Source organism: Phasianus colchicus, chromosome 2, assembly GCF_987193195.1.
Source record: "Phasianus colchicus chromosome 2, bPhaCol1.hap1.1, whole genome shotgun sequence".
Lineage (NCBI taxonomy): Eukaryota > Metazoa > Chordata > Aves > Galliformes > Phasianidae > Phasianus > Phasianus colchicus.
Genome location: NC_143437.1, coordinates 95,976,486 through 96,002,758, shown reverse-complemented (window position 1 = coordinate 96,002,758; position 26,273 = coordinate 95,976,486). Strand labels below are relative to the sequence as shown.

The 26,273-nt window shown below is 40.6% G+C and overlaps 2 protein-coding genes across 7 annotated transcripts; one reads left to right on the top strand and one right to left on the bottom strand.

The window, feature by feature from the left end:
* Positions 1–290: 290 nt before the first annotated feature.
* CPSF3 (cleavage and polyadenylation specific factor 3) lies at positions 291–18,775 on the bottom strand. Its single transcript, XM_031610763.2, has 18 exons — positions 18,619–18,775; positions 17,758–17,821; positions 16,837–16,934; positions 15,928–16,056; positions 14,801–14,978; positions 13,133–13,222; positions 11,685–11,835; positions 9,526–9,701; positions 9,012–9,170; positions 8,242–8,388; positions 7,787–7,939; positions 6,081–6,189; positions 5,206–5,304; positions 4,242–4,336; positions 3,588–3,675; positions 1,721–1,790; positions 1,035–1,131; positions 291–501 (listed from the first exon to the last, which is right to left on the bottom strand). Exons 1-18 carry the CDS (start codon positions 18,684–18,686, stop codon positions 397–399), a joined length of 2,076 nt encoding a protein of 691 aa, XP_031466623.1. The 5' UTR covers positions 18,687–18,775; the 3' UTR covers positions 291–396.
* On the top strand, positions 18,672–26,095 carry ITGB1BP1 (integrin subunit beta 1 binding protein 1). Of its 6 annotated transcripts, none has more exons than XM_031610771.2 (7): positions 18,672–18,780; positions 19,147–19,247; positions 20,072–20,150; positions 20,663–20,799; positions 21,678–21,794; positions 24,843–24,992; positions 25,708–26,095. In XM_031610771.2, the coding sequence occupies exons 2-7, from the start codon at positions 19,176–19,178 to the stop codon at positions 25,777–25,779; spliced, it is 627 nt and encodes a 208-aa protein (XP_031466631.1). In that variant the 5' UTR covers positions 18,672–18,780; positions 19,147–19,175; the 3' UTR covers positions 25,780–26,095. The 6 variants fall into 6 exon arrangements, with proteins under 6 accessions (XP_031466631.1, XP_031466630.1, XP_089992483.1 ...); XM_031610770.2 differs by having other exon boundaries at positions 21,702–21,794; positions 25,708–26,094; XM_090136357.1 differs by lacking the exon at positions 20,663–20,799 and having other exon boundaries at positions 21,730–21,794.
* Positions 26,096–26,273: the final 178 nt, after the last annotated feature.

Genomic DNA, 26,273 nt, shown 5'->3' with positions numbered 1-26,273 from the left:
CTGTGAGCAGCCTGCTGGGAGGTGTCCCTGCCGGTAGCAGGGGGTTGGAACCGGGTGATCTTAAAGGTCCCTTCCAACCCAAATCATTCTATGTAACAAGCTGGGAAAGGTAAAAAACAGAGGATGCATAGCAGGGAAGTCATGTTCTTTCAGCGTGATTCGCTGCCGGACATCCACCTCCCCTCACTGAGGAGGATCACGCTTTATTATCATCTACATGCACAAGTGACACAGGTGACATAGGTAAGGTTGCTCACCCGTTATTTGAACTTAGTTTCCCACTCATATAATGTAGTTGACTTGCTGATGAAAAAGTTTATTTACTTTAAAAAAAACCAGTCCAAATAAATTTGAACATTTAAAGCTTTCTGTATGTGTCCTTGGTATCTACAGAGGTCAGCAGTACACGGGGCTGAGGGCATCGTAGAGCCTCTGTGCAGCCAGTTCCACCATTTCACGCAGGGATTCGTCATCTTCACTTCCTGGCTCACAGTCAGCTGTCTGAGAACAAAAAAAGAAGTACATGAGAACAACTAGCACTTCAGATTGCTTTTCAGAATGCCAGGAATGTTCGTGCATGAGGGGAAAAGACAGAGCAGTCACACAAATTACAACTACGGTTAGCAAGGGCTTTCAGCTGCAATTTCTGTTCTTAAATGGTCCACCACCATGTGGAATTGTTTGGTGAAGACTTGCTGACACCTTGCTAAAGACAATGAAAAATAACGTCATGTTTGATCAGTTCTTTGCTTCATACCATGTGAAATGTCCTAAGTTCCGTAGATTGCAAATGATTCAAAATCAAATAAAAACACACAATGTCAGTCCTCAGAGATGTAATTTCATGAGTGAATTAACCTGCACTGCATTAGGTTAACTGTAAGTGGATTATTTTTAATTATTAGGTTAATTGTAAGTGGATTCACATGAAGATACCATCACCAATACTCAGCAAGTCTCCACACCGATGTTCCTGCACCCTACTGGACACAGTACAGACAGATAAATAACTACAAGTGCTTCACTCTACATACCCGAGTTTCCAGTGAAAGGTTTGCAGTCTTGCCATCTACTGTGACACACAGAATAGAGCCTTCTTTTGAACTTACACAGTCTTCTCCAAACATATCCCTGAAACAAAGATTGTCTCGCATAAGGCAACTGCCAAACAGCAAACTTACATTTCCTTTCCATTAATCTTAGGCTTCCAAAGGCATTTGGTGTCAGTAGAATATCTCCTTTCAGAAACCATTATTTATCCCCTTCAGATGTAACTAACAGGTCACAATCTAAATTAAGAGAGGCAGTGTCACATAAGAGTAAGAATTTTACCAAAACAAGTTTCATAAATAAAGCAATGGGTTCCTCTAATTTCCAAGAGGTAAGAGGTCTGCTTGAGTAACAGAGCAAACACCAGAGTAAGGTTAAGAGAGACAATCCAAAATGTTTTCCTGTAAGAATTCACAGTATAATTTTGGGAGAGAAGGTACAACTCCATTGATGGATGAAGTAACTGGGCCCCGGATCAGTGATACTCAATGATACTGAGAGCTTTTTCAGGGTACTTCCATCTTCACTTAACTCCAGGCCTACACAGAAATGTTAATTTGTACCAGTTATTTTAAATTAACTCTACTTTTAAATGGTATTGTAATAAAATTACTCTATTTACATGAGTAACAGTGATCATTTTCATTTAGAAAAATAAATGCTGACTTACTGAAGCATCATTTCCATTCTCTTGCGATACTCTTCCATGTCAACTTTTGTGGAAACTTTTTGCACTGCAGCTGGAAAGAAAAAGTCATTTTACTTTCATATACTTAAAAGTGGAAGAAATCCTCATGACTTGCTTATAATCCTTCTATTTTCTTTAGTTGTAGTAAAGTACTGCATCATGGAGTGTAGGAGCATACAGAGAACACAAAGCAAAACTGAACACCAAATGTGAGTAATAATAATAAGCAGTGACATTCCTGGAATGTGCTCCAACAAATGGAGGTTGGAAATGCTGATACTGTTTTTAGACTTTGTGTTCAAAATCATTAGGTAGCTTAAAATGAACACTTTCCTTTTGGAAATGAAGGAAGAATACAAGATATTTAAGTTGTATCACCTGTAATTTTGGTTAGTTTTCACAAATCAGAGCATGAGCACATGGCTGGAAGAGCTGATAAGATACATACTGAAAATATCCCAACCAAGAGAATGGTATGACCTTTATCCAAATATAACAACAGAACTGCTACGTGAGTTTACAAACTTGGGAGAAAGAATTTCTAACAAAATTGTTGAGTCAGGTGTGAGACTGAACACCTAAGGAGCAGTGACTGCTATTTTATATGTAATTATTGGGGGAATGGTTTTAAACTAAGATGGGGGAGACTTATGTTAGATATTAGGAGGAAATTTTTCACACAGAGGGTGGTGATGCACAGAGGTTGTGCAAGGAGGCTGTGGATGCCCCATCCATGGAGGCATTCAAGGCCAGTTTGGATGTGGCTCTGGGCAGCCTGGTCTGGTGGTTGGTGACCCTGCACACAGCAGGGGGGTTGAAACATGATGATCACTGTGGTCCTTTTCAACCCAGGCCATTCTATGATGATTCTATGATAAAAATATATAATAAGAAGACATGAGGAGTAACCCAGCGAAAATAGACAGCTATTTGTTCATACAGCTCTAGTGCCCTCCACACTGGTTTGGAAAGAAAAATCTACCAGCAGTGTTGCAAATAAAATGTTTTGTGAGTTGACAACAGACATCAAATCAGATCCCTCACTATCCAGCGTTAGTAATTTAAAATTATGGGTTAATTTAAGGATACGCTGCAGACACAGATCCTCAGTCTTCAGGAAAGGACCTGATATAAAATGATAAACAGATTATCATTGAATTATCTACCTTACGGTGTTGCCAAGCTGCCAACATTTATCCTCAGTGCCACAGAAGAGATGCCAACATAATATTCAATGTCCACTCCAGATTTTTAGCATAGTGACATATGTGTTTGAAACCAAAACAGCAGAACAAAGAACTGTCAGCACTGGCAACCTCAACAAAATGGTTCTGATTCTTGAGAAGTAATGCCAAGCCTGTTGTCTGATGACACTTTCACTACCCTGTAATATCACTCGGTGCTTTAGTGCAGTTGTGAAATTAGTCAGACTTCTTTTCAGCAACCCCTACCTAACTCCTTCTGTTGTACAGTCACAGGAATACTGCTTGTGAATGGTAACCATGACTTTCTGATGAGAAGCTGAAACATTTCAGTGGGTACCATCTATTACATGAAAAAACTAAAAGGGACTAATATTTAACTTCTTTTAAATAGGGCTGCATTTTCCACAGACAACTAGAAACCGATGTGTAAAAGAAAGTTTCAACATGTGGACGTGGTACAAATAATGAAAATTAAGTTGTAAATGTAATTCTGCATTTAAGGAACATAAAACACTTAAGAAGTTTCATGATGTGAAGCACAATAGTAGGAAATCTCCTTTAAGGTGTTATAAAGCTCTTCAAGTCTGATATTGAAAATTCAGAAGAAAACCTCAGTCGAAGAAGCACACACTGGGACTGACTACCTTTCTGTATTTTAGGATTTGACTGAACTTCCAGTATCACTGTGGTCACGGTGTCTGCATACATATCATTAGCAGGATTTGCCACCCACTGGAAGATCAAAAAAACAGAAATCAAATCACCATTTCAGCCTGTTGTTGGGGCTGAATAAATAACACAACATAACCACAATGTTCATGGCTTTCTTTTAGTTGTTTTTTTCCCACTCTAAATTCTAGCTTCAAATGACTGTCACACATTTAGCAGTTTTAACTATTTGTAATTTGATGTATTCTATTAACTTTCCATGAAAAATTAAAGCTGCTGAATATTTTTGGACACATTTACAAAATAGTTATTAATTAACATAACAATTTATGGGCTGGGAGAGCAGGAGGGAACAGTATTTAACCTTATTTCCAATTACCAATTCCCCAGTTAAAAAAGGCACTGAATCTCCCATTAAACCACTGAGTCACTGCAAGAGAAGAAACTGGCTAAGTGAAATAGCATGCATGAACACAAGAGCATAGCCAAAGGCAACTTCTCCTTTTCATTCCACTCATCATCCAACAGAAAGCTACTTAAAACATTTAATTGTGCACAGCATCTACATGATACTATTCTACAGGATCTGGAGAATGAAAAATAGTTGTTTCTCCCCACCCAGTGCCTACCTCAAGGACTACCATGCCTGGTTCCTGGATTACTGTAATACTTTTGAAGACCTTCAGGGCTGGCTTTTGTTGGATCTCTATTTCCTCTACATCACCTAAGAAGCAGCAACAAATGGTTAGCAAGAACAAAATTACACTGAGAACAGGACTAACTGTATCTGCATGGTTTTTTGAGTGTGTAGTACTGGCCATTTTAATTGCTTTGGATTCTCTTAGTCGACTGGCTTAGTATGTTGACCTGAGCACACCAATGGAAAAGGAAAAAAAAAGTAAAACAAAAGCATTTTTTGTGTGAGGCAGCACTCAGGCTGTGAGACCTGAACACCAACTGAATGCAGGTTTTCTCTTCACAGGGAATACATATTTGACTCTGTCACTAGATGAGGGGAAAAAAAAGTCCTGAGCTTTAATCTGGAAAGGGATCTTGGTACGTGTGTGTGACTTTCAGGAACAAGGATGGGAGTTGCCTCTATCCTTAAGAAAACTAGACAGAGGCACTGGAAATCACTCTAGCAGCAGATTTAAATGGCTTCTGGTACAGAAAAGGCCAAGAAGGCTGGATCAGTCCTTCATGGGGAGGAACAGAATATGTTCTCTGACACAAGGAAAGACAATTTTTTGTGTCTTTGTTTTATTAAATAGATGTCATTAATCATTCTACTTTGGGGCTGGAAATAAAAGATGATCATTTGCTAAATTTTTGATCCGGGTGGCTAAGCTGCTCACGTTGGGGGCTGACAGGAGACAAAAATCAGCAGAGGTTCTATACTGCTGTATGCTCATGGATTTGTATTAAGTTACATTAGGATGCCCACAGAGGATCAGCTGGACTTGGCAGAAGCTGCATTACCTAATGAAAGCCATAAAATACAAAACAAATTGTGGCACTTCAGAGCAAAGAAGTTTCCAAAGACTTTAAGTTGTTTTAAAAACAAATCACAAACATTTCTTTCTGAATACCCACCAGTAAGCTTTTGCAGCTGATAAAAGAGCAGATTGAAAGGGCCGGTGTAGGGAATAGCCAGTGTCTGTGTTACAGTGCTCATAGCCAAGTCTGTGTAATCTGAAAGAGTTTTTAAAAGAATATATTAAAAACGGTTTACTTTAAAAAAATTTAAGCTTGCTTTCTAAAAAATTAAGTGGTCAATATAGAGAAACAATGGCACCAAAACATTTAAGGCAGAGCGTTCAAAAGAACTGTCTTTACAGTGAAGTGTCTACTGTAAGATAAATTATATATTTGTGGTCAAGGAACCAGCAAAAGTTTGTTATTTGGTCACACACATTTGTCACAAGCAAACAGTGAACTAGGTGGGACAGCTGAACTGCTTTCCTCAACCCTTCTGACCTTACTATTCCATTTAATTACTCTTCTATTTGAGAATAAATCAATTCTTATAGCAACGGACAGCATAGGTGCAGTACACAACACATTCACTGCACCTCCATTTTTCCACTAGAAATTAATGGCATTTCAGAAAGTAGCAGGACAATTGATCACAGCAATCTTCTGCTCTCACTGGTACCTTTTATATGTACTTAAACATAAGGAAAGTTCTAAATAACTAGGAGAAAGGAATTGTGCTTCTTTTCTGCAGAAAAGGCAGAAAAAGTCCTGAACTTCAGAGGACACTGAATTGAATGTCTTGCTTCTCACACCAACAGTTCAGAAATGTAGGCAAAACTAAGCCAAACTAACACCAACATGTGTCCAATGATTACCTCCACCACAGAGTAACAAACAAGCAAACAAAAGCTAGCCCTGTATGTGTATTAATGACAGAAGAAGGACACAGAGAGCTTCAATTATCCACCAAGTACATTAGTGCCTTTACTTACTGGAGAGGTCACATGGAGAAAGGATGTGATAGTTAAAATTTCTTTTGACCAGGATTCCAGAAATTCTCTGTCCTTGCTCTGGCTTCTTATCTGCTAAAGATCCCATCACCTGAAAAGAAAAAAACACACCTTATGCAACAAAGCAAGCTTGAAGCCAACTACAGAGATGAAATATAGCTTACTCAGAAAAAAAACCAACCAAGCATAGTATAGAGTTGTTCTGAAAATAAAGGAAGGTTACAGCAACCTTAGACAACCACAAGAAAAGGTTTAAAAAAGTAAAAATATAAAAAACTAAGTAAATTCTTCCTCTGGTGGCTGCCACAGAAAACACACATGCAAACTCTATAGATTAGCTTCTAGATACTGATCGTGCAATTGAGTCCCCGAAGGAGTCAGGTTCATCTGCTTTCTAGTTTTCAGCAACATTTGCTAGTTTTCACAAACTGAGAGATGAGCACTGCAATCCAGTGGGATTCTACATCTACCCCTTTACTTTCGTACCTCTGAGAAAGATCTGGAATCTTTCCACCATCAAATATCTGAACATCAGAGCAGTTGTCCAGAGAGGTTACAAAGACGTCGGAGGAATCCAACTGCAGACCATACAAGGCTGTAAGCCACCTGCTGGAGCTGGTCCTGCTTTGAGTGGAAAGTTGGACTACTTCAGGAGGACCCTTTGACTGAAATTATCCCATGTTGCAACTATATTGCTTTGGGAATCAAACAGATCAACTGAAGTTTTCTCAGTGGATTTTATTTTAAAGGAAGAGTAAACATACAATTAGAGAAAGCACATTACATTGTCAGTCACTCTTCCTTCAAACTGATGTATCATCAGAAAACCAATGCTAAATACAGAGCAGTGTCAGGTAAGCTGGGGACAAGGTGACCAGGACTAGTCATCAAAAAAGGGTATTCTTCAAAGGACCCCAACTAGAATCTAATTAGAAGCAAACTGTTGTCCAGTCAACATACATTTCTCTACAGTTTCTATGTACATATTGGTTTCTACTTATTTCAGTAAGTAGGTTTTACTGTAACACTGAAAGATTGTATTACAAAATATTATGGTATTTTAAATACATTGTAGATGCATGTGTTCTGAGTAAGAAGAAATAAACTTGCAAAACATTATCTTTAATCTGTGTTGTTTTTTTAATCATTCTACCAGATGCACCACATTCATGGCTACAGACTTCCTTCTGCCAGAGCATCCTGTTTACAAGCTGTCTCATTGATTGAAGTATCTAGAGACAGCATCTCTAAATGCCCGATTATAGTCAAGCATGTAATTATTTAATTCAGCCAAAGTAATTATTCTTTTCTAGTATATATGGATGGAATGGGTGTTTGACAGCATCTTCCTGAAATGTAAATGAAGTCTATCACATTATTTATGCACAGAATACAGTGCTCTAGCATGACTGGAATTGCTATTCTTTGTTAGGAGAAAATTGATGAGTCCTGTTCAAATCACACAGCAAACAGACTGGGATGACAGGACTGAAAGCACCAGCAGATTATTGATGGCAGAATAGAGCTAGGTTAGCAAAAAAAAAAACATTCATATACTTTGAGACCTTGTAAAACACATGCAATCCAAAACTAGTTTACCTCAGAGGCTTGGAAGAGAACATACACCTTAGTTTCAGAGGATTAAAAACAAATACTGTTGTATGGAGATGACAATACTGATTTCATACCTTTGCAAGTTTTTCTCCTCTGAAGTTTAATGTCACAGCTTCAGTATTCCTAGGATTATGAACTTCTATGTGAACTTCGTCGTTATCTTCATACTCCCTTATCAGTGCTGCCTTCAATCTGGCCATTTCATTCTGCTCACCATGAACTAAAATCTATAGGAAAGACAGTTTTCCTTTTAACGTAAGGTATTCGTCCAACTAGGTCTGTTTAGTAAACAAATTGTCCAAGAAAACTGCCTCTTGTGTATTTCATGAGCACAACACAAGAAGCATTAGCTCAGTTATCCTACACACAGCCCTGTGTTTGTCTCTGAATTCCCTGTATCATTCAAAGGCACAATGCCACACTGTACATAGAAAAAATACATGCAAATAAGCACAATGCATTATATATGTTCCATTTCACTTTTTGTACATGAATACACTCTGGAGAAGCAAGTAGCATGAATACTAACCACATGTGGAGGCTTCAGGGCCCGGATAAACTCACTGGTTTGTTGATAATCTGTGTGAGCAGAGAAAGAAATGTAATCCACAGACATCTTCAGTGGAAGTTTTTGCCCTGACATAGTTGTGATCTCTTCAGGTTCAGACATGATATGCTAGGAAAAAAAAAAAGTTTCTTCAAGCAAAAAAAACTGGAAGTCTTCTATAAACATTGTAAATCCAAGGCTTTACATTTCTAATACCAATGAAATCTTACTAACAGCCAGATTCAACGCAAAGAACAGAAAAAACTCCTCCAATTTCACAACATGCATGCACCCAAATAGAAAAACAGCATGCACAACACACATGTGGCCAACAGATACAGAAGTTTGTCCTTCTTCCAGATACATCCCAATACAGTTTGCACTGAAATTATAATGTGCATGTGACTTCTAGCCCTAAAAGCCAAACTAGACACTTCAGTTGCCCACAGCTGCTAGAATTAGAAAAGAATTTCATTCTCTACAATGAGACAGTGGCATAGCATGCAAAATGCAGTCTGATCTCTGATACTTATGTAGTGTTGGATTTAAAACCAACCCAAAGTTAGTGTTAGGACCCCTATTAGACCCAGGGGTCTAAAGAGGAAGAAAAGCACTTTAACTACATAATCATGCAGAGCTGACAACAGTCGTCTCAGTAAATACAAATAAAGTCACTTCCTTCTGGAGAATTCTTTCTAAACATAACACAAACACTACTCTGCATTAAGAATTTCTGGCACGTTAACACTCACCTTAGCAAGTGTTCCTTCAACACAGTACCCAGCTATAATTACTCCATTTCTCTTATCTGTGCACCAGCTCTCAAACAGCTCTCTGGATAAACCACTCTGCATCATACCTGGGGAAGCCATCACAACGCTTGGGCCAATATCATCAAAATGATCCATACTCTGAGAGGAAAACAGCAAGAATCTGAGTACCACAATCCTTTAACGACATATACATTGAGTCCTACATCCATCCATGCACCATCCTCTTAAAAAGACCTTCTGCAGGACAGTTCCTCTTACTGACCCTCATAAGAGGCAAAATATATGCATACAAATCTACAGAGGAAGGCAGGTGCACAAGCTCTTCTCAGCAGCCCTCTGGGAGGGCAGATAATTCAGATATAAGCCTATAACCAACCAGTCTCTTCAGGCAGCACACACAGAATCGCAGAATGATTCAGTGTGTACATGCAAATTATGCAGCAAATACAAACTCTTGTATCAATCTTGTTCCTCTATTGTAAGCCAACCTTACCTTCAGATTGCTAATATGTTTGAAAACAAATGGATTGTTGATGTTGATTTGCTTGCGGATTTTGTCATTCATGGCATTGACATACGTCTGATAAACGGCCATGCACTTCTTAGCCAAAGAGGAGGCGTAGTAAATGGGGATGTCGTGGAGCTCAGGATGATTTTGCCAGTATTCATCTAAAACAAACAAACAAACCTACACATCAGATAACTCACAAATACAACATGAAACAATCCCACGGAGTTGAAGCAGCAAAGGGATAAACCTGTTACTAAGCCTGGCTTCCTGCAGCATCACCAACACTTAGACTTTACAAGCTTAACTGAAACAAAAACAACAAAAAGAAATCCTCCACTAACCACAGTGTACTTTATTGCTGATGGCAGAAGTCATGGCCCTTACTAAGAACAAAGAAGAGAAGTGAATGCAGATACACAAGTGGAACTCACTCAATTTCCCACTTGGATACAGCTCTGCTTGTATAAAATATATTTATATTACAACTGGGTAGCAATCATTTAAAAAAAGAGTGGTGTGCTCTTTTGGCCCTATTTGTAAATTTAAAACAACACAGTTTAACCTGGCAGCTTTGATCTACAAAGTTCGGAATCAGACTGAATCAGAGGACCTTACTGCCATGAATATCTTACTAAGCCCAAATGTAAGGCAGAAGCAGCCACTAAGAGATAACAAATGGCAGCACTTACTGTAATATCAAAAGACTGCACCCAGCATCAGAATTTCCTGTCTCATAATGCAGTATTTTATTTTTTGACAGGCACATATGGAAGAACAACAAACCCAGAAGCCTGCAGGTTAGCTGTGTAGGCATGTGAGATGCAATTACATTTTCTACCTAATTAAGCATCCAATTGCATGTTGAGTTGAGTAGATACATTTCCTTGTTTATCTTTGTAATGTCACTTTAACATCTGCACACAGCAAGGAAAGATGAACAAATTACAAATCAGTGGCTACAGGAGATCTCAAGTGTTTGGTTTTCATCTCCTCTATCAAATCCAAAACGTCCAACATAAAGAATAATGCCACTACACAGCACTGACTACCACACTATGTCTGGATCCCAATTTTTTTGTAACATTTGAACAGACAAATAACACATCATGAAAACAAATATCAGACAAATATCAGCTTTTCATGCTGATCTGAACTTAAATGGAAATTAAGAAAAAATGTCAATGTTTCAGGTAACATTTTAGAACCAACGCTCCCCCAAATACTCCTTTTAGTTTTGAGATAGTTATCTTTTGATCTTCCCAGCATTTGTAGGAGAAAAAAAGACTAGTTAAACATCACAGTACAAATTCAGTGTGCCTGGAGATAACAATTACTTGAAAACAGTTTTCTCTGAAGCACCACAACAACTTTTTCTATCTTTTATAAGAAATACCTTGTTATGGCCATGTATAAAACCATGTATAATTCCCCTTCCCTCATTTCACTCTTCCCAATTTGCTTTCCCATTATGATTAAGACTTCACAAATGCTAGAAGTCCTAGTTATGGTCTCCTCAGCTTTTGTTCATACAGGTTTGTGTTGAATTAAAGGCTGAAATTTTGGAACAAGACATCCCTCTTTTAGCAAATCAGTTTAAATACAACAGTCACATTTTGATTATTCACTTTGCAGTCTGTAGTAATGCTTCCTATCCGCTGTGATTGTGATCCCAGATCAGCAAGAATTAAAAGTCCAGGACATATTACCATGGCTGCCCAGGGAGGTGGTGGAGTCACTGTGCCTGGAAGTGTTCAAGAGCCATGGAGATGTGGCACTGAGGGACGTGGTCAGTGGGCATGGTGGGGGTGGGCTGCTGGTTGGACTTGATGATCTTCAAGGTCTTTTCCAACCTTAGTGATTCTGTGATTGGAAGGAATTCCCCTTTCCTGTCTATGTTCTAGCTCACAAAGCCAAAACGCCTGTCCTACATATGCATTTTGAAAATAATTTTTTGGCTGTTTGATCACTTTTTTTTTTTAAATTTAACATGTGAACAATATTACATATTCTCAGGTAATGAACACATTGAAAAATGGCTGAAAAGCTGTTAAAAAAGTCATTGCACCTGAAATACCGCACGTGAAAACACTCCCACTTAACTTCATATGTCTTTTTTTAAGAGGAACTGGGAAGGTACATACCCAAAATTAAAAGTAGTTCTTGTGCCCGACCCAGGGCAAACACAGGAATAAGGCCTCTCCCTCCCCTGTTCACAATGTCATGAACGGTGTTACAGAACCGTGCCTCTCGCTCTTCCCTTTTCTCATGAATGTGAGTCCCGTAGGTAGATTCCTATGGACAGAGAAAGCTGCTATTGAAAGTGCTGGCACTCAGATTGATTCCCAACCACCTCCTCTGCATCCTCTACATTAGGAAATACTACTTTTCTGAAAGCGTGGTCAGGCACTGGAATGGCTGCCCAGGGAGGGGGTGGAGTCACCGACCCTGGAGGTGTTCAAGCAACGTTTGGATTTTGTGTTGAGGGATGTGGTTTAGTGAGAACTATTGGTGATAGGTGGATGGTTGGACTGGATGATCTTGTAGGTCTTTCCCAACCTTGGTGATTCTGTGATTCTATGATCCAACAAGAAAATGCAGAGAAACATATTGGTGTTACAGTGCAGAAACAGAACTTTCATTTCACAACTAAGAACTTCCATTTATGTGCCATGACATGGCATGCATTAAGCTTTCAGTGTTACAGGACGTTGGGGCTGAGAAAGGGGAGGCAAAGCAGAAAGAATGAAAAAAATCAACCCTGGAATCAACCCTCTGCTCCAAATTCCCAATGCCACCTCCTCCACCACGGTAAATAATGACTACTTCCCCTCCCCCAAACACTTGCTTGTCATTTGTAGAGAGATCTCACCAGGAAAAAAAAAAAAAAAGAGAGAGAGATAAAGCTATAAGTGATGATGCTTCTTCTAAGTGATTTCTGATTTACATTCTTTTCCTAACTGAAAATGCTCAACTTCTTTGAAGAACAGGCTATTTAAAATGCAGCAACTATCAATGAGAGAAGCCAGTTGGAAGGGACACAATAAATGCAATGCTTTCTGTATTACTCTAAAAGATGCCAGTTTTCATTTTGAAAAGACAGCTGCTGCTCTTGGAGCTTCCCCCCAAACTTCTGATTTTCTGAACAGACTCAGAATAAAACCATTTTGCTCAGAAAACAAAACATAACAAATCTGAATAGCACCCAGGACATTTCCACTCAGGACAAATACCCAACAAGTACAGCTGGAAGTACATTAAGGTCTATTAAAAAAAAGGCATCTGGCTGAATTGAAGTTTGTGTGATACATCCAGTGAGCATAAGCTGAAACCTGATAAATCTCCAGGATTGAAAAGGCATCTGAAGGCCTAAGGAACTACATCAGCAGAATTACAAAAGGACACTTAGATTTTAAGACTTTTTAATACAATGAAAAGAACTGTATGAAGACCCAAGTGTTTCTATCCCTACCACAAATCACACACTGCCGCTGACCTCCACTGTCCTTCTCATTCCACTGCAGCTCTAATGAAGTACTATCTCTGTACATACTTAACAAATAATTTAAAGAAATACATCTGTAAAACTTACAATTATAAGAATATCGGGTTTAATATTGGGAATCTCAGCTGCCATCAGATGTCTGTCTTCCTGTCTTGAGAAATCACCTGTATACAAAAGCTGTGAGAGACAAAGAGAAGAATTTACTCTGGTTACAGGTTCTACCAGCTCAGCAGTTTTAAAAACCTTTGTATAGGAAAATTGGTTGGTTTGTCTGTTTCAGCAAATTGAATTGTGAGGAGTTTATGATAAAAAGCTCTCCCACACTTCAGCTAAAGACTCTTCCAAGGTGGATGGTGCTCACAGTGGTAGCACACCAGTATGGCAGTACATACATTTTAACATACATTTTAACCATACATTTTACCATAAGGTAATTCAAGCAGTGCCTCAGTTACAACAGAACAAAGCAAACAAATGCATTGTTGTTGCTCTTCATTTGGTACATAGAGGTGCTGCTTTCAGCTTTCTGCACTGCCATGAGAAGTACAAACTGGCCTAGCAGCATACAGCAGGTCCAGATGGAAATACAAAGGAGATGAATCAGCATTTTATACAGCAGAATGCAAATACAGTGAAGAATAAACTGCTTTTAGAATTCCTTCTAAGAATTTCTGATGCTAAAGACAAAGCCTGTAATCCAACAGACCTCCCAAACAGAATGACTGAGTTCCCCATTACAGCAGGAAGTGATTGGCAGCCATTAGTAATTTTTAATGCATTAAATGCAGGGTAGAATGCAGTTCGGTGCCCTAAACGAATGCTTCAGAACTGAATATTTTTACTTAATCTTTCCATTGATGAAAATGTGAATAGTAACAGAAGGTACAGCCAGCAGTAGCAGGTAACTGGCCTACAGGTCACCTACTGTCACGTTCCTCATTTGCTTCACAGGGAAGCAAATAAAGTACATTAAAAAAACCCCAAACCACTGGAGCAATGAATACGTGGGGGGAAATCTCTGTCACACCCTAATCGAGAAAAAAAAAAGCAGCAAGATGTCTGAATTTTATTGCAATCACTGTAAATACAACTATTTCTATGCTGTCTAAATCTTATTAAGTCTGGAATTCTCTATCATTACAAATCACAGACTAGAGAGCAAGCCTCAGGGCCTCTCTTCCCTTTTTGAGGTTTTTTTGGGTGGAGATTATCCTACCAAACTCCAATTGATGAGATTAGTTTCATGTCTGGCTTTGATACAGTACTATCTGTGATTATATGATAATTTATTTAATCTCTGTGCCTAAAATTAACAATAATTCTATTTCTTTAGGTTCTTCAGCATGAGAATTCTAGGAAAAAAATAGAACTCCCATGCTCTGACAAAAGCCCCTGACAGGCAGATGTGGAAATAGAAAAACAACCGTTTCACTAAAATGCAGCATCAGTGAGACTGCCTCAGCTATCAGCTACCTCCCAGCAGACCAGCCAGGACCACCACATATTTACTGATTCCAAGCCTGAGTCCTATCTCAGTCCCATAAAGCTCAAACATATTACCTGGTTCAGCACACAAATGTCACCTGCTCCTTTTAATCCATGAGAAAAAACATGCTCCATGTCAAGGCCTCCTACCTATGTGCCCAAGCCTTCCTGACAGCTCCAATCACAGCAGTAGGGCTTAATAATAAATATTAATTAATGACTACATTCGAATTCAGGCCCAATTTCAACTCTGTAACAAAAAGGAAATACCTTCACACCAGCTATTTCAATCATGAACATGGCTGCTCCCAGAACGTGGCCCGCATGGTAACACCAGAACTTGATGCCTGCCACCTCCTTCACTTCATGAAAGTTGATGGTTTCAATCTTATCCATGCTTTCTTCAAGGTCTGTTTCTGTATACAGCATGTCATCTGCTGATATATTACTGCAGATAATGAAAGTGGTAAGAGTTAATCCCACCAGCTCAGATAATACAACAGTTGGAAGCTGAGTTCTTCCCAGAATAAGACTCTCATTCAGAAACACCATGTCTCCCACCCTGGAAATCAAGCCCGGGGAGTTCACCCAAGCAGAACTAAGATGCCTTTTCAAATGGAAGACATGTTAACTCTCTGTGCATGTTAGAATAATTATTTCAGTTCAGGATCTGCTCTGGATCCATCTAACAGTACTAACAGGCTCCCAGCCTTCGGCAGAGGCTCCACACTAAGCTAGTGACAGTCATCAAGCACAAACAAAACAAAACAAAACCACTTTTCCCCCTGGCCCAGAACAAACAAGTTAAAAGAAGACTGTCAGGTTTCTGACCCAATCTGCAATCTGCTGAGTTAACATGCACTCAGGACCTCTGCATTTACACAGAAAAAAATGTGCTCAAGGAAGGTTAATGGAGAAAAAAAAGAAAAAAAGAGAAAAGTCAACACACAGATAACAGCACTATCAATAGCCTTGCCTAGATGTATTGTTTAACTTATTTATCTTGTCCTGAAGAGCAGGCTGTATCTTTAGGGCCTTAAAATTTACTACTTCTGTAAAGCTTAAGAAAAAACACTGACATAAAAACACATAAAAGAGTGAGTTAAGAGAGCAAGCCTGGGGGCAAACGAGATGAGATGCTAAGAGATTAAAGGTCAAATATGGCAAATGAAAATAATAAAAGGAAACAAGATAAGACTTTGTGTTGATTAAAGGAAATGATCTTAGAGACTCAGTATCCATTAGGCAGTAAGATGGTGCTTCTAATTTTGTTCCAGTCTTGCTACCTGTGGTGATGCCCAGGTTTGCCATCTGTGGCAGCTTCATCTTACACTTCCCATCAGGTGCACAGGGAAAATAATTAAATAGTTAAAGAGAAACCCAACAGGGCAGCTTACCTGACTTTGACATAGTCTGAAAGAAGCCATCTGTAAATAGCTTTTGTGGCATGAGTCATAAACGTCCTTCCTTTAAAACTTGTTTTCTGCAAAAACCATGGCAAAGCTCCACAGTGATCTAAATGGAAACTTAAAACAGACACACAGATCTCACTCATACGCTAACATGACACAACACCATATCATACAGTTCTTTACTGGTCTGACTTAACATCCTGAAAATGCAGAGCAGAACTTTTAACCTTGTTGTTAACTATGCTGGTCTATATCCTGTGCATTAGTGACTGCTAATCAACTGGGAAAGGTAAGAGCAGTACAGGAAGTTCTCCATTAACTGCAAAGACTTTACTCACACAATCTCAGAACTAACTTCTGAGAAGGAGAAAAACAACAGGAATCAGGAACATAAGGTATGTCTGAGATAGAAAAAAGCTGACAGAAGTGTTCCTAAGTTTGCATATAGGAAACTATGAATTACAACATGAACTACTGAAATAAAACTATTTGGCTGCATTTCTAAGTTGACCTATTCCAAAGAATTACTTTTGAGATACAGGTAGAACAAACATGTACCATCAAACCCCAGGATTTTATAAACAGTTAGCTATGACAGCTTATGTACAAATGGATCTCTTTCATCTGTCTGTCACTAAGCAATATTTAAAGCTGATTCAAAGTTGTTGTAAATCTCTGAAAATCTTTTTCATTCCAAGCCAGTAGAGCACTCTCCTTGCAGGAAACACATTCTACAAGCTGTCACAATGGTCAAAAGTGACTGAGCTTTCATTTTTAAACAGTTTGAAACAAAAGTTTTGCCAGCTCTGTAACACCTATTTTCAGCCTCTCACAACCCATGTATGTGTTCACACCACGACCGCGGTGTGTTTTGTACTTGTAGGTGTAACTTACTGGCTAATCAGGAGGAGGTCAATCTCAGCAGGGTCTATCAAGTCAATGTAAGGAAGAGCATCCATCCCTTCCAGTCCAGGATGGATGCCACAATCAAGCTGAAAAAACAAAGAAAAGTTACAGCATGACAGAATCATGGAATGGTTGAGGTTGGGAGGGACGTCTGAAGGTCACCAGGCCCATCCCCCTGCTCTAAAAGACCATATAAGGACTCCTCCATTCTAAAATTTAATTATGAGCAACTAGTAGCCTTCAGCATCACACAAAGTATTTTTTCCTCAACCACTGCTTTTAGCATTGGATTTCATAACTGTGCATCTGCCTGGATGGTTTATCTCCACTGGGAGAGTGAATACCTTTCAAAAGGTATTCACCTCATTCCCTGTACATAATGCTGTGTCTATGTAAGCTTTCATTTACATTTCAACACTACCTGAATACACAGAATGCTATATGGAAGATATTTCTGCTACCCTCTGTGAAGACAACAGAAAAAGGGGAAAAGAACATGTGTGTGTTTATACATGACATTTTATACACAGTAAGATATACAGACAAGCCTTAGGTGTCACTAAGTCTGACACAGAGATTTCACAGTCTGCACACAGACACATGCATTCTGTTTGGGAATACACATTTATTTCACAGATTTATTTCTTTTTACAGCACACACCTTGTAAAGCCTGCTCTGTATTGTTTTAAAAAGCCAGAAAACGTGTCTCTGCTAGCAACAGCTGACTTCAGGGAGAAACTGGATTTAACCTATAACATCTTTTTGTGTTCTACAGTACTGCAGTGGATCACAGGATGACTGGAAGGGACCTCACAGGTCATTCAGTTCTAACCTCCTGCCGTGGGCAGGAGTTGTCAACCAAGTCAGGCTGACGGGAGGGCACACAAATACACTTGTGAAATAATTACCATTATTTTCCTTCCTTTGAACTCCAGAATAATGCATGACCTTCCTACTTCTTGGCCAGCTCCTCTGCAAAAAGATACCAAAGTCACACAAAGAACACACGCCCCATAGATGTTTGTTAGATGCTCCTCACGGAATTAGTTTTCTGTGCAGAAACAATGACTGCAGAGTACAGAACCACAGAAGGGACCTCGAGGATCACACAGTTCCAGCCCCACGCTGTAAGCCAGGTCAGGCAGCAGCTCAGGCTTCCAGGGCACAGCCAGCCCAGCCTTGAACCCCCAGGGATGGGGCACCCACAGCTCTGTGCAGCTGTGCCAGGGCCTCACCGCTCTCTCCGTGAAAAGCTTCCCTCTGATATCTAACCTACATCACTCCTCCTTTAGTTTAAAACCATTTCCCCTTGTCCTCTCACTATTTTACCCACGTAAAAGGGTAGACTTCCTCCCGCTTGCTGTTTACAGTCTCCCTTTAAGCACTGGAAGGCCGCAGTGAGGCTTCCCTTCCCCGGCCAGCCTTCTTCTGCAGGCTGAAGAGCCCAGTTACATTTAAGCCCAGATATTTAAAGTAACTGAACAACTACGTCTATCACAACGGAAACGGGATGCAGTTGATGCCGCAAGAACAAAAAGAACCCGGATTTTTGGAAGAAGGCCGCGGTGTTGTCGGTTGCGACGCGCGCCCGCACCCCTGACTCCCGAAGCCCCGAGAGCGGCAGGGGACGGGAGGTTCCTTCCGAGCCGCTGCCCCGGGCTGCCCGAGCCGGAGCGGCGCTCCCCCACCGCAACGGAGCGCTCCGAACGGACGGCCCTCCGCCCCCCGGCCCCATAAAGCGGAGCCGAGCCCGGCCCCGCCGCTCTCACAGGGGCCGGATGAGCAGCTGGTCGCTCTCCTCCGCCGGGATCGAGGCCTCGGCTTTCCGTTTCGCCATGGCTGCCGTCCCTCCTCCCGGCCGCGCTTCCGCTGGGCGGGGAGCGCCGCAGCGCGCAGGCACCGCTGGGGCGGGGCGGGACGCGGCGCCGGAGGTGAGCGGGCGGCGGCGGGAGCGGCGCTGGGCGGCCTGGGAGCCGCGGGGCGGCCTGGGGGCGGCGGAGGGGGAGCGGAGGGCGGCGCGGAGCGGGAGCCGCTGGGGAGCGCGGTGCCGCACGCTGCGCTGCCGCCCGTCGCTCGGCTGGCTGCGGCCTGCGCGGCCCTTCGTGCGGCCTCTTCCTGTCGCCCGCGGGGCTTCTCCGGTGAAGGAGGGAAGGGGAGGCTTTGGGCAGCGCTCCGAGGGCTGCTGCCGCTCCGCTCGGTCCCTGCGCTGCCGCTCGCTGCCGTTTGTGCGCCGTCTGGTCTTTGCGCCGAGCTCCTTTCGTTGGGGTGAGAACTTCACGCCTGTCTTTCCTGCCCAGAGTGCCGTCCTGCAGCCGACGATGAAAACATGTTTAGAAAAGGAAAGAAACGACACAGCAGCAGCAGCTCACAAAGCAGCGAGATCAGCACGAAAAGCAAGGTGAGCCCGCTTTGGGGCGCGCTCCTACGGAGCAACGTTCTGCTGTTTGGAGCAGGCAGTTCGGTGGTTCGCTTGCACTGACCTTTGGCTGCGATCTCGATATCATGCCGGGCTGGGTGAGGAGAGCTTCTGCTGCAGCCACTGAGACCGTGCTGGGCGATGTAGGAAAGTGAGTGCGCGGTAAGGTCATCTATTCTGAGAAGGCTGCTTGATTGCTCCTATAGACACAGACGCAGCTCCTGGCAGCACGTTCTGGGGACTGGGAAAAGGAGCAGCCCGATTGTTCTGTAGTGATAAACGGCTCCTTTCAAGGTGCCTGGTGATGGGTGCCGAGAATGAGTTTGTTCTTCAGTATCAGTTGGTTCCTCAGTGTTTCAACGTGTCCACTTTTCTGAAAGGCTTGGAATGATCAGTTGGATATTCTGGTGCGGTTTCCCTTCCGTTGCACTGCTGTGTTATTGCAAGCCTTGGTGACAAGCATGTAGTTGTCAGTTTCTTCAAGTTAAGATGCAGTACCAGAAAAAGTCTGGATGTAACCTTAAGGTTCATTTTCTCTTATTTCCACCTTCTTTTGGAATATCTGTGGACTGCTGAGTTATATCAGTGAAGCTTATAGTGAGGCACAAAAATAGCCTCAGGAAAAGCATAGGGTTTTTGGTTTGTGTTTTGTTGTTGGGTTTTTTTTTTTTCCTCCCCATTTTGCAGTGCAGCTTAAATAACTGAATTGAATATTAGTTTATTTTAAGAAGTTAAGGCAGGGCAGCTAAAAGTGAACTGCCAATATATTCTCAGTAACTTTCTGATGATGTTAATTTTCTTCTTAGTCTGTAGATTCCAGTCTTGGGGGACTTTCCAGGTCCAGTACTGTGGCAAGTCTTGATACAGACTCCACAAAAAGCTCAGGTACGTAATTGGAGTTTGAGTGGATAAGTATGGAGTAGAATTAACATTATAAGTGCTTATGTAAAAATAGAAAATGAAATACTAAAATACCTATTTTTTATAATTGAGTGAATCTGTGAGACTGCTGACCAATGGCTCCTGGCTTCTGTGGTATCTAGTGCAAAACCATTGCTTTTCAAGCAAGGTATCTGAGTTAGGAAAGTTCAGTTAGCTTGTTACCAGTCTGTTACACAGCACAAATCTGCTGTAATGTTCTGGATACTGTGTTTCAGACTTTCCTAAATTGACATATGCACTGAGATTAGTGTAATGAGGTTAGCTTTTATTCCCTGCTCACCAGATCACAGTGCATTGCTATTAAGACAAATGGTTCTTTAAAAAATGTTTGTAGAAAAGTAGAGTCAGCTTTCTTGTGCTTTCTGTGTTTCTTGATTATGCCAGTGGAGCTAATTTATTAATTAGAATTAATGCTCTTGAGCTCTTCAGGGTTGCTTTGTTTTATTTTGTTGCAGGGCAGAGCAATAGTAATTCTGATACATGTGCAGAATTCAGAGTTAAGTATGTTGGTGCCATTGAAAAACTGAAACATAATGAGAGCAAAAATCTAGAAGGGCCATTGGACTTGATAAATTACATAGATGTTGCCCAGGTAAGTGTGTTACAAAAGAATACCAACAATGTTAGAACATCCTAAGCTTAGGTGTATTTCTTTCATGTTCTCATGTGATCTGACACCTTTTGTTATATGCTTTAGACTTACTAGAATAAAGTAGCTTAATTAAAAATAAAACAAAATACACCAGTCATACTTGGTTCCCTCCTGCTGAGTAACTGGAGAAGATGCTCCTGAAAAGCAGTCCTGAAGAAGGAGACTCAGAGCAAAGGCCCTTTTTGTGAGTCATTATGCAATGAATGTCTCACCCGGCAGCTGTTACATCATCTGCAGCACTGCTAGGATTAGTACCTGTCAAAGAGCATCTCCTCTGGATTTACTTATTCTAAGTAAGTTTTTCTGTGGAGGAAAATGTCATTTTCTGCTTACATTCACTTATGAACCTGTGACCAAAGAAACAGAGTAATATTTGGGTCATCCTTGCCAAAGTGTTTTATTATACTTATTTCTGTTCTAAGAGCTCTAACTGGTTGTTCTGGGTAGGTAGGTTAAATGTATCTTTAAAGCACAGAATCTGTTTATCTTACAGCATCTTAATACTTCAAGTATTTAAACATATGCTAAAATTATTTTTACAGCCAAATACAAAATGCTGCTGGTGTGGAATGTAAATCAGCCAAAGTCAGAGCAGTGTGATAGCCCCAACTTCTCTCTACCTACCTGAGATTATAAATTACTTTCTGGATTCATGTATGTGTTTCACAGAACAAAGAGATAGGACAAATGCAAGAATATCAGGCTTCTCACAGTAAGATATGAGCAGGGATAGTGATGTTGTTAAGCCAGTGAAGTACAAATAGAAATGCTTTCTACTTTGTATCTTCATTGTTAATATTATTCTGTCTGCACTAAAGGCTTTTGTTTGTTTCCCTCCAAAGCAAGATGGAAAGTTACCTTTTGTTCCAGGTGAAGAGGAGTTTATAATGGGCGTTTCCAAGTATGGCATCAAAGTTTCAACATCTGACCAGTATGTAAGTGATTTACAACAAACCTTTTGATGAGAGTTTTAAAAGCCTTTTCCTGTGTTTCTCTGACAGATGACCTCTGTGACCAAGGTGTAACTTCTGACTTTAAGCAAAGAAAAAAAGCAGCACCACTTTGTAGAATAGTTTTGGATGGAAGGGACCTTTAAAATCACATAGTCCCAACCCCCTGCTATAAGCAGGGACACTCATCAGACCAGGTTACTCACAGCCTCATTCAGCCTGCCCCTGAATACTTCCAGGAGGGGAGCATCCACAACCTCACTGGGCAACCCGTTCCAGTGTCTCACCACCCTCACAGTAAATAATTTCTTCCTGATATCTAGTCTAAATCTACTCTCTTCCAGTTTAAAGCCATTTCCCCTTGTCCTGTCACAACCTGCTCTTATAAAAAGTTCCTCCCCAGCTTTTCTGTAGCATCCCTTCAGGTACTGGAAGGCTGCTTCATTTCATCTCTCTTCTGGACTCTCTGGCACAAGTCCATTCCTTTTAGGAAAGCATCAGAGAAAAAGAAAGGAAATCTTTATGCTTCTTGGGCATGCATTACCTTCTTTGTGGCTGAACTGCCATCCTCTCATGTGGGAAAAGGATTATGACTGGTGACCAAGGTGATAGGTTCTTTGGTCTGAGTTAGTAATTCAATTCCTGTTGATGGAGGGAGAAAAAATATATACTTTTTTCAAGGATACCTAAGTTGTTTTCTTCAAAGTTCCAGATTTGCACTACTAACCTGAGAGTGGGAGTTTGCTCCAGCATTAAAACCTAATTCCACTCTACTGATGAACATTTATTTGTTTGCATTATTTCCTATATGTACTGTATGTTTCTGTAGGGCACTTGAAATAACTGTTTTGCTAAAAATAAAAAGCCGGTCTCTCCCCCAGGGCCCTCCAGTTGCTTTTGTATAGCTTTATATTGCAGTCATGTGGTTTCCTTCTGGTTGCCCTCAGAGCCCCAGATACTGTAAATACTCAGCCTTACAAAGTCATGACCCATCAACAACCCAGCATTGCTGATTCGTAAAAGCCTCAAGTGTGAGAGTGGTGGATAAGTATTGCTCAACAGCTGAATACTCTGAAGAGAGCCAGAAAGCTTCCTTTGGGTTCCTTCAGAAAATAAAACACTTGTTTCTAATGCGTGGGAAGAAGAATAGTTCCTCAGACTGAGTTTCTTTGGGTTCTCATTTTGCTGTCTTCCTAAACTCAGTAAGAATGTAGGTTACTGTAGGACGTATACTTTGATAAAGGTTAATTAGGTATTTTTAAGATTTTTATCTACTGTTCTTCTGGTTTCAAGCTGAGAGCATGCACAAGCTGATAAAGCCCTTTGTGATGAAGCTAGCTTGCACTGGACATTGCATTTTGTTTTCCAAATTGTGGCTTTTGGCATGTATCACTGTTGACATTTAGTTTGCTCTTTAGCGTGTTAGCACACCTACACTCATAGAGCTGCAGGATGAAAAGGTTATTTTCTCTGCATTCCTACAAATAATTCAATCTTGCAAGGCTTTGGGAGAAAAGTGAGAGTTCTATGATTTGTAGGTAACTTTGCAGGTGAACAGGGAGCTATTTCAGATGCTAACGAGAGAACTGATTGTAGGATACAGAAGTCTTTCCTCATGGATTTCAGCCAGAATTAAAGAAACGGTGACTGAAATACATGGATGTAATCCACTGATTACATTTGCACTGTTTGTAGATGCAACCACTAGAAACCAAAGACAGGAGTAGTTATAGAAGGCACACTTAGGCTTTGGACTTCTTACATGTATTTGTGCATTGCATATATGCACATACACTTATGGCACAGTTTGTCCATTGCAATCTGTGGTGATGTAGAAATAAGCAGTTCAGAGCAGTAGAGAGAAAAAAGAGGTGGCTCCTGCCACAGGGTTTTCTATGGATTTTTCTGTTAATTAGAGAGTAAAAAAAGAATGGATCTTATTTAGGAGACTTGTAGATTTTGTTTTCTTAAAATGAATACAACAGAACAAAACAAACAAACAAAAAAACCCCACAAAATGGATAACTGGAGAAGTAGAACTAAAACGGTGCTGAGTAGTACATCCATAGCTGTCTAGATAGTCCTTATTTCTGTTTCTGCATTGTTAGCTGTTAAGATTTCTGCATTGTTAGCTGTTAGATTTCTGCATTGTTAGCTGTTAGATTTCTGCATTGTTAGCTGTTAGATTTCTGCATTGTTAGCTGTTAGATTTCTGCATTGTTAGCTGTTAGATTTCTGCATTGTTAGCTGTTAGATTTCTGCATTGTTAGCTGTTAGATTTCTGCATTGTTAGCTGTTAGATTTCTGCATTGTTAGCTGTTAGATTTCTGCATTGTTAGCTGTTAGATTTCTGCATTGTTAGCTGTTAGATTTCTGCATTGTTAGCTGTTAGATTTCTCTGAGTGCACCATGACAGCAGGGAGGTCTTACACTGCTGGGAGTAGTTCCCAATACAAGGGGGTGGTGCCAGTGGGGTTCTGGCTGGCACTGAGCATAAAGTGATTTGCAAGCAGGCTTTGGCAAGCCTGGGAACTGAAGCCTAAGGGGAGGGGTGTGGTGAAGTGCTCTGGGTTCCTTCTGTCAGCTTTCAGGGCAACAAGGCACCAGTTTTCAGCTCTTGGTCATCACTGTATCATTCAGCTGTTCGTGTGCTACACATCTTATCAAATGGGATGTAGGGCCACCAAAGTGCTTCTCAAATGTGGACCTGCTGTCAGGAAATAACACAGCATTAGGTGGATTAAGTACAGCGGGTGAGGGAGGATCGCTGGGAAACAAACATGTGCTTTGGTAACGTGGCCAGGACCACATAGAAATGCAACTCAAGCAAAAATTGAAGGTAAAATTCTGTTAAACCACTGCTTCTTCTAAAACCCTGAAGAAATTCTTAATTAAAAAAAAAAAAAGCATTGTTTTACCAAGGAGTACTTCTCTCCTGTAAATAAATTTGTCAGAGGGAGAATCAAAATATGCAGAAAACTTAAAAGCTGTTGCACTGCTCCAGAGTAACTTTTATTTACCGAATGGTTTCAGGATGTGTTGCACAGGCATGCTCTCTATTTAATTGTACGGATGGTCTGCTATGATGATGGTCTGGGAGCAGGAAAAAGTTTACTGGCTTTGAAGACAACAGATGCAGCCTCTGAAGAATGCAGCCTCTGGGTGTATCAGTGCAGTAGTTTGGTAAGAGTTGATCTTTACAGTCTTTAATTTAGTTATCGGTGTTTTGATTGTGAAGGGAGATTCTGAAATCCAAGGGCCTCATGAGCCTTTCTGGCAGAAATTCAATTAATTACAATGAGTAAAAATCTGCCCTTACTGAAGAGAGGGGAAAAACTGTTCAGACTGATCAGCTTGAGTAAAATCTCTGCATTCCAACACTGCCAGTAAATGTGTGTGCTTGAAAAAGCACTTTGCAAATCTAATTATGCTATCATAGCTGCTAAGGAGAATCCTCCATTTGTATTTTCAAAGACAAAATCTTTTAAGACCCAACAGAGCAGGGTGGAATTGAGTAACAACTCTGGCAATAAAGCATGCATTCATGTTTATAGGCAATGGGAATGATGTCCTCTTAAGAGTAGGAGAATTCTTTATCAGATATACTATGGTATGACACACAAGCTTAGAGGCGCTGGGGGGATTATATGAACTGACTTTCTGAATGCTGGTATCATGCTATGATGAAAGCTAACAACTCTGACTTGTTTCAAAAGAGCTTATTTAAAACAGCTTCCCGCATGTCAATGCAGGCCACAGAAATCAAATTAAATCTCACTTGTGCTACTCCATTTTGCATGTCTGCTGAATGAACGATACAGACCATGCTCTGCTTTGAGTTTTGATGATTTCAGAAGTTGCTCAGAAAGTAATAATGTATGTGTTTTATGCAATACAGGAACAAGCACAAGCTATTTGCAAAGTGTTATCCACAGCCTTTGATTCAGTTTTGATGTCGGAGAAGTCCTGATTTTCTCCAGCAGCACGTGACTGTGCAGTACAAGAGGCCTTTGTGAGAGGAGGACATGGGGCTCTGTGATACTGCAGGCTGGCTGCAGCCACACAAACTCAGAAAAGACCTGCTGTGGAGAGGAGAGCCATGCAACAGTGTTTGTGGTACTTCATCATTCCCTAGACGTGACTTGAAGAAATTATTCCACCAGACTTGTTTCCCAAACAATACAGAATTTTATATTTAACATGGATTTTTTTTTCCTAAATCATGTTTTGTATATTGATGTAGAAATGTAAAATAAAACTGACACTTGCTTCTACTTTTTAAAATGAATTTGTTAATATAAACTGCTTAACAGAAGGGCAAGAGCAGTGGAGTGGTTATAAGTAGATGGTTCTTCATACCTCTGATTTAATAGAAGATGTGCTGTCTGCACAGTTCTCTCTCACAACACTACCAGAGGAGATTAGACATAAGGAAGAACTTCTTCTCTCAGAGAGTGGTCAGGC

Coding starts and splice junctions, on each gene's coding strand:
- CPSF3 (XM_031610763.2), bottom strand. CDS start 18,686: ATGGCGAAACGGAAAGCCGAGGCCTCGATCCCGGCGGAGGAGAGCGAC. Junction 16,057..16,836: donor GACCTCCTCCTGATTAGCCA/GTAAGTTACACC, acceptor GTCTGTTTTAAG/TTTCCATTTAGATCACTGTG. Junction 3,676..4,241: donor CAGGCATGGTAGTCCTTGAG/GTAGGCACTGGG, acceptor TTGATCTTCCAG/TGGGTGGCAAATCCTGCTAA.
- ITGB1BP1 (XM_031610771.2), top strand. CDS start 19,176: ATGTTTAGAAAAGGAAAGAAACGACACAGCAGCAGCAGCTCACAAAGC. Junction 20,151..20,662: donor AGACTCCACAAAAAGCTCAG/GTACGTAATTGG, acceptor ATTTTGTTGCAG/GGCAGAGCAATAGTAATTCT. Junction 24,993..25,707: donor TGTATCAGTGCAGTAGTTTG/GTAAGAGTTGAT, acceptor TATGCAATACAG/GAACAAGCACAAGCTATTTG.